This window comes from Vanacampus margaritifer, chromosome 18 (assembly GCF_051991255.1).
Source record: "Vanacampus margaritifer isolate UIUO_Vmar chromosome 18, RoL_Vmar_1.0, whole genome shotgun sequence".
Taxonomy (NCBI): domain Eukaryota; kingdom Metazoa; phylum Chordata; class Actinopteri; order Syngnathiformes; family Syngnathidae; genus Vanacampus; species Vanacampus margaritifer.
In genome coordinates, this window is record NC_135449.1 from 1958858 (window position 1) to 1970141 (window position 11284).

At 42.0% G+C, this 11284-nt stretch overlaps 2 protein-coding genes across 2 annotated transcripts in view; one reads left to right on the forward strand and one right to left on the reverse strand.

The window, feature by feature from the left end:
• bccip (BRCA2 and CDKN1A interacting protein) overlaps positions 1–11284 on the forward strand; it is a 33515-nt gene that overhangs the window by 16251 nt on the left and 5980 nt on the right. The window contains exon 4 of the mRNA XM_077551220.1: positions 4081–4178. The gene's annotated coding sequence lies outside the window, so the exon portion shown is untranslated. The remainder of the gene's footprint in view (positions 1–4080; positions 4179–11284) is intronic.
• mmp21 (matrix metallopeptidase 21) lies at positions 5476–11264 on the reverse strand. The gene is made up of 7 exons (XM_077551237.1): positions 10962–11264; positions 8747–9611; positions 8539–8678; positions 7304–7445; positions 6974–7231; positions 6010–6182; positions 5476–5936 (listed from the first exon to the last, which is right to left on the reverse strand). The coding sequence occupies exons 1-7, from the start codon at positions 11103–11105 to the stop codon at positions 5631–5633; spliced, it is 2028 nt and encodes a 675-aa protein (XP_077407363.1). The 5' UTR covers positions 11106–11264; the 3' UTR covers positions 5476–5630.

An 11284-nucleotide genomic window follows, 5' to 3' on the forward strand; every position in this document is an offset into this window, starting at 1 on the left:
TAATAAACACCGCGTATTCCCCACCACCACCTTGGCGGATGCAGCTGTGTTAATTGTCCTCGGCGTCTCCCGCCCCCGCCTTCGCGGTGAACTTTAACCTTTGGCACAGACAAGGGGGGTTTTGACGTTGTCAATTTGAGTGGCAGCTGTGAGTCTAGGAAGGGGTGGGCGGGGACACGCATGGTTGCCTGCGTGACAGGGACTGTCAACATCGCAACCCAGAGTGGTTTTTAGCTCTATACAGTGCTACTTTGACTTACAAGTTCAATTTGTTCCGTGAACATGGTCGTAACTCAAATCACAAGTTTTTTTTCAATAAAAATGTATTGAAATGTCCTTAATCTGTGACGACACCCCAAAATACCAACAAATATGTTGAACAGCAATGTACAGCATTGTACTATATAAAAACATAAAATAATAACTTAATGAAATAGAATGTGAAGAAATGAACAGATTTTCTTTATTAACTGGTGGGGGCCAATATTATTATTTTTTTCTTCACGTTTGCTAGTAACCACGTGATGTTGTGAAGTTCACTGCTGCCATTTAGCAGTGGAGTGTTGATTAGGGCCTGACCGATATTGGCCGAATAAAATCCCAATTACCGATTATTTAAAAACACATCATGATTAAAATATATTTTTGGGGGTCCCTTAACACTTACAATAAAGAGACAAATTACAGGCAGAACATTTTACAATACTTTGTCCCATATCTTTTTTTTCTTTGAATGGGAAAAAAATTGAATTTATAATTTATAATTAAATTATAATAATTAAATTATATTTAATTATTATTATAATTAAATTGTAATTATAATTAAATTAAATAAATTATAATTATAATTATTAAAGTATTTTTGGGATGTCGTTATGTTTGTTCTAATACTCACTCGGTTTAAAATAAAAATGCAAAATAAGAGCTAATATCGGTTGGGCCCTAAACTTTTACCTAAAAAAAAAAAAAAAAAAAAGCCAGAGCAACAAGTCAAATTCTCATTGTACAAACGCAAGGAGAAAGGAGAGCCACAGTCAGCAATTGCACATTGTGCAGGTGTACCTAATCAAGTGTCCGGTGAGCGTGTATAAAACCACAACAGCAGGTTTGCCCGCCCCAAAGCTATGAGGATATTATGCTTTGCCTTGTCGTTTCCCCCCCCAGCAGGCTTAGCCCACCCTTGGTGTCCCGCCACCCTCCCCCTGGCAAACGGGCATATGGCGCTCAAAGATTTCCGTGAAAAAAATTCCTTCCACGCTTTGGCTGGGTTCAATCCCTCCCTCCTTGCAAATGGAAAGTGTCATGTAACACATTTGCATGGTGTGATGCGTGATGAAATGCTGCTGCAATGGCAACTTTATTTGTTTTATCCGCCCAGGCTGTCCTAGCACACGGCAGGGTACGCATCCACGGCAAGAGTTTTCCCAAATCAGGAATGTCAGCCGAGGAGTATTCCGCATGTCATTGTCAGCCGTGGGTTTATTTCCGCCCCTGCTCACTTGTTTCAAAGCGCTTCAATGAAATATGCATGCTTTTCACCTTGAAGGACGTTAGAGGGGGAATGACTTCAGAATATTTGTAGCCCACGCTATGGTAATGATAGTCGACAACAATTAATCGATGACATCATCCCTTTTTTTTTAGGGAAGAGGATTAGGGCCAGTGAAGAGAAGAAAAAAAAGGTTGGCAGGATTCTGACTTTAAAGTGAGAATCCTCACTTTAAAGTCAGAATTTTGATTTTTTGACTCCCCCCCCCACAATTCATGGTTCTACGCCACAAAGTCAGAATTCTCAGATTAAAGTCAGAATTCTCACTTTAGAATCAGATTTCTGAGATTAAAGTGAGAATTTTCACTTTATTCTGAGAATTTTGACTTTAAATTCTGACTTTGTGACATAGTGACATATGAATTGTGTGTGTGTGTGCGTGTGGGGGGGGGGGGGGCAGAAAATAAGAATTCTGAGAATAAAGTCAGAATTTTTGAGAATAAAGTCCAACTTTTTTTCTCCTCTTCAGTCTTCACTGGCCCTAATCCTCTTTAAATTATAATCATCACTGCGCAGTCAAACAGTCGACGCATTGATTAGTCGGTTCTAAAGAACGTGGCTGAGCGCATCATTCCCACCCTATTAACTCATTCACTTGCAGCCATTTACACTGAAGCAACCCCCTTTCGCTCCCGGGCTGTTTCACTGGATTTTGACTGATTTTGAAAGGCCCACAGAATATTGTGTTCTATTGCTATAAAAAACATGGAACCTACCAAAAGAACGATTAGAGTCATTATAATATAGCTTAGTTTCATCTTTATTCACAAATCTGTTTAAAACAGTGGGGAAAAGAGCTTGTTTTAACATGGCCCTGGTTGCTCTCTTGTACTCTGCTGCCACCTACTGCCGTTTTTGTAATTACTACCATTGCTTCAAGCATTCTCTTCAGTTCAGAGGCCGCATCAAAGCCTTCTGCATGCTCTAGCATAAAAATAAATAAAAATAAACAACGTATAAATACGTCTTTGGGAGCACGGTAATATATAAAATAGAGCGTATTTTATAGGTTCTTTGGAGCAAATGAGTTCAACTCTCTCCATTAAACACATTCCGGAAAAGCATGCGGGGATCTTACTTGAGATTTGCAGTCCGACTCCCTCCCCAATGTAGGTCACGCCTTATTGTTAAAAGAGAGCACTTGAAAGTTCTAACCTCCTTTTTTTCTGCCTCTTTTTCATTTTTTTGTTTGTTTGATCCAAAGATTTTTTTTGGAGCGTCGGGGAAGGGGGAGCGGAAGAGCCCGGGTGACGGAGCGCTGAGAAATCGGGAGCGACGTTGCCACCTCGCCGGGCCGCGCTCGTGCCAGGCGTCTGTTTTGTGCGGGGAGATTAATGTTGCGTCAGTCACATTCTTTGTGCAAAACAGCTCGCCCGGAATCTGGCGACATTGCAAACCGGCGTCGGGGGGGGAAAATAGGAGCGCGGCATTTGGGGACGGAATGCTAAATTTACTTGACGTGCGTGGCATCCCGCTGTTTTCCGCCAGTCGACGATGGCTTGCCGTCGGTGGCGTCATTAAAGCTCCTCGTGGGCGGGACGCGGTTCGAGTATGCAGCTATACACGTCGCATAAGGCACCCCCCCCCCCACCCCCCCACCCACCCGACAAGGCTTTGCTCAGGGGCATGACACATTTCTGAGGGGCTTTTGGATCTCCTGGCCTGATAATTCCTTTAATTATTCAACGTTTGGCTGGCAGATGAAGTGAGGCCATGAATAAGGAAAAATCTTGGGGCAATATAAACACTGCTTGCTTGAATTCCCTTGGATTGGATTGGAGTGGTCTTGGTTTGTCATTGGTCAGTGGTGGATGCTTGGGTTGCATAGAAAGGTGCTTCTCAAATGAGGGTAAGAGTACCCCTGGGGGTACGTGAAGGCACTCCAGAGGGTGCATGAGATTTTAAAATATATATGTAAATATTTCTAATATATATATATATATATATATGTTCATTAAATTAATTTTATATTCAGTACAGGCAATGAAATGTTGGTGTCCTAAAAACCCAGCATTTCCCCCATACGAGAATGGTTTGACCCAACTTGTGATATGCCACCTAGAATCAGCTGTCAATCACTTGAAAACTTTATTTAAAATTCATTTAATTATTTCTTTTTGAGAACAGAGCTTTACTGTGATCCCAAAAGATGACACTTTATGTTGATAATAATCTGTTTTTAATTATTAAAAAAATAATAAAAAAAAATATTTATTTCTTCTTCTTTTTTTATTACATCTTTTTTATTTCCAAATAAATAATAAAATGAATACAAATAGAAATCCAAAGTTTAATAATAAATCAGATATGCGATGATGGCACAGCACTCGGTTTGAAAAAAAAAAAATTCTGCTGGTTAGGGGGTACTTGGTTGAAAAAAATATTTGACACGGTGTACATCACCGAAAAAAGGTCGCGAACCGCTGGTGTTGACCTTTTTTCACCGTGATGCACGCACACACCAGGTGGCAAAAGCTCTGATGGCGCCGCCGTTAATTAAAACCTCCTCTTTTGTCATTTGATCACGGCAGAAAGATCGGTGCTCGTGATTGGCCTCCCACGGGTGCTCTGAAAGCGACCACGCCACCCTCAACGCCTTCGAAACCAGCTGAATTCATAAGCGTTCCAGGTAGGTATTGATTACCCAATCAATGTCTTGTTTGTGTTGTGCCGCGCCGGCATGATGAGGTCGAAATGGAAACGGCGCATAGAAAAGCTGCTGCTCGTTTTCAATCACTTTCAATTTAAATTACAAGAAGGCACTATTATGATCGATGGTGTAAAGAAGTCATCCGTTGCAGCGGCAAATGGATAATTTGATTTTATTTTCATGCCTCAAAGACTTACTGTAGCCAACAAAATGGTTGTTTTTGTCATCGAAGGTCATTTTTTTTGTATTTTTATTTAACCTTTATTTACGTTAGAGGATTAAGGCCAGTGAAGAGAGAGAAAAAAAAAAGTTTGGCAGGATTCTGACTTTATTCTCAGAGTTCTCACTTTAAAGTGAGAAATCTGACTTTATTATTTATTTCTAAAGTCAGAATTCTCTCTTGAAAGTCAGTGAGAATAAAGTCTGAATTCTGAGATGATTAAATGAATACGGAGGAGGATTAGGGCCAGTGAAGGGAAAGAAAAGAGTGGCAGGATTCTGACTTTATTCTCAGAATTCTCACTTTAAAATCAGTGAGAATAAAGTCAGAATTCTGAGATTAAAGTCAGAATTCTGAGAATAAAGCCAGAATTCTCACTTTAAAATCAGTGAGAATAAAGTCAGAATTCTGAGATTAAAGTCAGAATTCTGAGAATAAAGTGAGGATTCTGAGAATAAAGTCAGAATTCTCACTTAAAAGTCAGTGAGAATAAAGTGTGAATTCTGAGATTAAAGTCAGAATTATGAGATGGTTAAATGAATACGGAGGAGGATTAGGGCCAGTGAAGGGAAAGAAAAGGGTGGCAGGATTCTGACTTTATTCTCAGAATTCTCACTTTAAAGTCAGTGAGAATAAAGTCAGAATTATGAGAATAAAGTCAGAATTCTGAGATTAAAGTCAGAATTCTGAGAATAAAATCAGAATTCTGTGATTAAAGTCAGAATTCTGAGAATAAAATCAGAATTATGAGATTAAAGTCAGAATTCTGAGAATAAACTCAGAATAAACTCAAAATTTTTACTTAAAAGTCAGTGAGAATAAAGTGAAAATTCTGAGATTAAAGTGAGAATTCTGAGAATGAAATCAGAATTCTGTGATTAAAGTCAGAATTCTGAGAATAAAATCAGAATTCTGAGATTAAAGTCAGAATTCTGAGAATAAACTCAGAATTTTTACTTAAAAGTCAGTGAGAATAAAGTGAAGATTCTGAGATTAAAGTGAGAATTCTGAGAATAAAATCAGAATTCTGACACCATTTTTTCTCTCTTCACTGGCCCTAATCCTCCTCCGTATTTATTTAACCGTGGTAAAAATGTTTGAGAATTAATTCTCATTTACAAACATGACCTGGAACATATTGAATTGAATCCACTTTTGGAATAAGGCTGCAACCTAACAAAATGTGGTTGAATTCACTTCCAAGTACTTCTTCACCTCTTCAGCGTGAGTGCGGTGGGGTGGACATTGCATATGTCAAACCAGTGCCGGTCCACTTCTTTGTGCGGCAGCAAACCGTTGCGGGGCAGGAAGGGGCGTCGGCGTCGGTCGCGACTGCTCGCCACCTGCCAGAAGCGCCGATCCTTGAAGAGGAAGATGGCATTGCGCGCGTAGGAGAAGTAGGCGGCGTCGATGTTGCCGCCCGGGTGGTCCCCACTCGACACTGGCGGGAACGCCTCTCGGAAGGGTTTGGGAAAACCGGGTGCCTTGCCGTTGGACTCCACGCTAAAAGCGTACACCTGCCGGAGGACGTGATTTAAATTGACAATTCCTAATGTTTAAAATCTGCCACAGGATGACATCCTTCCTTACAAGAGTGTTTTTGAAGAAGTAAATGCACGAGTCCCTTCGGTGATAAACGGCCGTGTCGATCGGACCCGAGATTCCCGGGAACCCCTCGGAGATCTTCCTGGGATAATGGTGGCCCTCTGGGTCCTGTCTGAAGGCCTTGTCGTTGTCGCTGTCGTACTTCCAGAACTGAGTACCTGTCAGAACAGACGATGTCCACGACTGAAGCATCACAATTTCATATCAATTTGCAATTTAATTTCATTTTTCAATTGGATATCATTAGTTATACTTTTCCATCTAAATGAATGGAGGGTCCCATATAAATTTGTATTCAACTACAATTAATACTTTGTCATTTTCACATCATTTACCTTTCAATTGACTTCAAAAGTATTCATGTTAGCATTCTGCTATTAGCATTCTCACGCAATTTCTGAAGAAATTGCACTTAGTCCAGTTTGCATTGCTTTCAACAGAACAACCAACCATACCGTAGGCATTACTGCCCTCTAGGGGCAAAAAGAAGTGTAAACTGAACATATGCACAGTTTGACATTATCATTCAAAACAGTTGGGTTAAGAATAACTCAACTATGGGTCAAAAATTGAACAATTTCCATTCAAAACTTTGAGTCAGGAAATTGTTTTTTTAGTGAAACAACTCATAAATATTGGTCAGATTCTTACTTTACTTGGGTCGAAAAATTGGGTCATTTTGTATAAAACAACCCAGGAAGTGGATTGGTTACTTTTGACTGAACGTTTTTTAGAGTGTTCTTTCATACCGGAAGTGGAAGATAAAAACAATGCTAAGCTTCTTGTGCCTTGCCTACGACTGAATGATGAACTTTGTTTACCACTTGAGGGAGTGCAATAGACTTTTAGAGTCAAACGTGTGGCTGAGGAAAAACTATTTTCAAGACTTTTTATGCAATCTCTCTAATGGGGGCCGACGACTGTATTGGATAACAAAGTGGCATCGTACCTTTGAAGAAGTAAACGGCGTCTTGTTTCCGGGACCAAACGTGCACATAGGCGTCCACTCCGTCCGCAGGGAGCCCCCGCCAGCCCATCTGCAGCGGCACCGGGTCGCCATAGCGAGTCCGGTTGTTGCGGTTCTCATACAGCCAGTACCAGCCTTCCCTCATGAAGTAGGTGTTGAAGCGGACCACCACCTGGCCGCGGGGGGTCGTCTCTCGCCGGATCCAGTCGAACACGGTGCTGAAGCGGCCCTTGCAGGCCCCTGCGAGCAAGACCGGAACAGGGTTCGATTGGAGATGGTTCCGTGCCTGTTGAAAACCTGGACGCTGCTCACCGTAGAGGTTCTGTATGGCTTTCCTGTCCATCCAGCCCATTTCAAAACCAGCCTCCTGGGGCAGGTAGCTGGGCTGCATGATGGATCCGGGTCTGTAGATGTGGGGCAGCCCTAAAACGTGTCCAATCTCGTGAACCGCCACCTAACAAAAGTCAGGATTCTTTATAGTTTGGGAATTTTCAGTTCAGTTCATTTTATTTATTTATTTATTTTTTTAGTTCATTTTAATTAGTTTTCAAGATGGTTCTGTTGAGTTTTTATTCGTTTTAGTTATTTAAAAATGCTTAATTTTAGTTAGTTTCAGTATTAGTTTAAAAAAAAAAAGAGTGTATTACTTGTGTGCAATATTTAATAAACGCCATGCTAAAATGAAAAAAATGAAAAAACATTTCGGCAGAGCGAGCCAAAAGTCAAGCGCGAATTGTGACCTCGGAGCGACGTCATCAAGAAGCTGCTTTTCTATTGGCTGCTGCTACATGACGTCGCTTCTGCGTGACACACTTTCAAACGTCCTTACTCCGGTTGATATCCAAATAAATCTACGTAAAATCATCCCCAAAGGCTCATGTATTAAATTAACTCGTTCTCTCGCAGCCATTTTCACTGAAGCGACCCCCTTCGCTCCCGGCTGTTTTACTGGATTTTGACTGATTTTGCAAGGCCCACAGAATATTGTGTTCTATTGCTAGAAAAACATGGAACCGACCAAAAGAAAAATTAGCGTCTCTTCTATCATCAGGATTTTTTTTAAATATTATTATCTGTTTCTGTTTTGCAGAAATTAGCATTGGAGTATAGCTGAGTTTCATCATTATTCACAAATCTGTTTAGAACTGTGAGTAAATGAGCTTGTTTGCAACATGGCCATAGTTGATCTCTTATACTCTGCTGCCACCTGCTGGCCGTTTTTTTGTAATAACTACCATTGCCATTACCATTCCGTTTCAGAGGCTGCATCAAAGCCTTCTGTATGCTCTAGCATTCAAAAACAACAACATAAAAACGTATGAATACGTCTTTGGGACACTTAAAACATTTAAAATAAAACGTATTGGGGATAAAATGAGTTCATTATAAGACTAAGACGAAGGACATTTTCGCTATAATTATAGTTTGTTTTAGTTTGTTTTGTAAACATAAAATGTTTCAGTTTTCGTTTTTTCAAAAAGCATTTTTATTTTATTTTGTAATTTTTTTTATTAAAGAATGTGATCAAGAGATCCCTTGACACTCACCTTGAGGAGGCTAATTCCACTGCCACTATTGGGGGCAGTAAAATGTTCATCGTCGTCAAAGTGGATGTCGCCCAAGAACCAGGCGTGGGCAAACTCTTGACCGCTGCCGTCGAACCTCTGATTGCAACCCAGATGTCTTCCTAGATGACATACGATCCAGTCATGCGACGTCCCCGCCTCTCCGCTCCGCCAATGCATTTTGCCATACCCGTGCCGAAGCCCAGCCTGATGTCGATGTCCTCCAGCGGCGAGCGGTTGTCCTCCAGGAACTGGAGCGGCGACACCTCGCTCCACATCCTGAAGGCCAGCCTGAAGACGTAGCGCTGCTCCTGGATGGACAGCTGATTGCTGTAGCCCTCGCCCATCAGACGCCACCTCAGGACGTTCTTGCTGAAGGCCACGTGTCCCGTCTCGCTCAAGTCCCTCTTGCGCCGCCGGCGCTCGGACACCAGGGCGGCCAGGCGGCGTTTCCTTCGCGCCACCGCTGGGCTCGGGCGGGTTTTTGCCGATGGGTTGTCCGTGGAGGTGCTTTTTGCTGTGAAATCCAGGCCGGAATCGGTGGTGTTGGTGTCATAGAGGTCACTTACCGTGCTGTTAATATTCACCAGGTTTATTTCAGAGTCGTTAGCACCACTAGGCAGTGTGTGACTTATTGTGTCGTTGCCATCAGTCTCGTTAAACGTCTCCAAGCTGGTGCTGTTGTCAACGTCAAAGGCCAGACTCTCAAGTTCGGGTTCAGGACCCAACACTTCCACGGGGCCCTCTGCTTCCTGCTCCATTTCCTTGTCGGGGACGCCACATCTCGGCTTGTTCATGGCCTCTCTGGTGGCGTCGTCGAACGCACCCGTCACCGGCAGGCCAGACAACCTTTGGAAGTCTTGAAGCGCTGCAGTAAAAGCGTGATTTGCTCCATCTGAAGGAAGGCGATCCCTGGAATGCGGGACCGAGGTCCCCTCCTGGATGCTCGCTTGGAGGTCGTCAAGGAAACCGCCGTTGCCGTCGAGAGCCTCGTACCTGTCCCGCGTCTCCTCCCACATCACCGGCTTCATGAAGCCGTATCTGGAGAGGAAAAGCTGAACAAGATCGGGATGAATCGTCGTCACGGGAGTTCCACTCGTGTTTGTGTAATCTTATTAGCATAAGTAGGAAGACCGGAGCGACGTTGCCATTTTCTTCTCCACCAGAGGGCGCAATGAAAAAGTGGAATACTACTTTTCTTGGGGTTGTGTACCGTCTGAGAAGAGAATGGCACATTGTGAGCTGAGATGAGTGCCGGTTATCTGTTTTGCACAACCCAAAGTAAAAAAAAAATTCAATTTCATATGTTTTGGAACAGGCGTCGTACGTGGAGAAATTCGAGCAGCAAATCATGTGGACTCGTTAGAGGAGAGATTCCTTTAGGCATATTGTCATGCCTCAGTTTTAAGATAACTAAACTCGAGCAAGCATTTGCCGACATGGTCGTTTGGGGCAACTTGTCTCAGTCATTTTGGGGTTTGTTGTCACATATGCAAAGAATGGGCCAATTAAAATTGTGTCAGTTTAACATATGCCAGAATTGCCCTTCAGATGATGAGTCCGAAGAGTGAGGAAATTACTTTTGTTTCATTGTTTAAAAATGGATTTTCCACTTGTTGTTGGAATGTATGCTCGCATGTCAGGGCTGGTTTACGTTTCATGATGAACCATCCATCAATCCATTTATCCGAAATGCTTTCTTTTTTAAATTCAATTTAATCTCAAATTTCCAGTTTAAGGGAAGCAAAACAGGCATTTGAGGCTGAGAGCTGTGACCTGCATGACAGCAGGTCCTAAGGAGTTTAATCTATTTCATAATATTTTATGTCAAAGTTTGCTCAATGACTGTGGTAAATTTTCAAGCTCAATGACAAACTATTTCTCTGGCTGTAAAAACAAAACAAAACAGCAGAAAAATTATAATTTTTTTCCTTAGTTGCAAAATTCAGTGTGACATCTAACCCCATATAGTGTGACAACTTACCCATTGGCGGGGCAACATGTCACATGTTCACTCCCTCTATTTAATGGCTTATAACTCTGACACAAAGTATGAAAATGACATGAATACAAAAAATATACCTAAGATTTTGGTCTTTCATCTGGTATAATTTTTTTCCTTAGTTGCAAAATTCAGTGTGACGTCTAACCCCATATAGTGTGACAACTTACCCACTGGCGGGGCAACATGTCACATGTTCACTCCCTCTATTTAATGGCTTATAACTCTGACACAAAGTATGAAAATGACATGAATACAAAAAATATACCTAAGATTTTGGTCTTTCATCTGGTATATTTTTTTATATATGATGTATTGATTCCAGGAAATAGATACAAGTATAAAAAGTGATACAACTAGCCCCGGTCTCCCTATATTTCTTCTTAATTTAATATCAATTTACCTCTGCTGAGTATTTGTCCATTATGGTGTGAGCTTGCTGGGTGCTGAACATCTGCAGATCCGAGTGGTCGCGATGGTGGAAAAGTTTTTCGCCCGCGCTCGTCCAAAAAAACAAAGACGTGATCAGCTGGATGGAAGTCAGCATCGTGGTGGCGCTTCGTGTCTGTCGTCTTCTTTTGACGGTTCGGCTTTATAGGACCACCGGCAGCAGGTGTGGTCACCCAGATGCAAAAGGGCGTTCCACAGTGTTGTGTGAAAAGCAAACGCCACTTAACTTGATGTTAGCTACGAATAGCGCCGACGTGTCGCATGATGCTCGGCTGG

Bases quoted from the DNA above. Each gene is read 5' to 3' on its own strand.
- mmp21 (XM_077551237.1), bottom strand. From the start codon at position 11,105: ATGCTGACTTCCATCCAGCTGATCACGTCTTTGTTTTTTTGGACGAGC. The intron at 6,183-6,973 runs GTACGATGCCAC...CTGTTCTGACAG, and splicing joins CGCCGTTTACTTCTTCAAAG to GTACTCAGTTCTGGAAGTAC. The intron at 5,937-6,009 runs GTAAGGAAGGAT...GTCCTCCGGCAG, and splicing joins ACTTCTTCAAAAACACTCTT to GTGTACGCTTTTAGCGTGGA.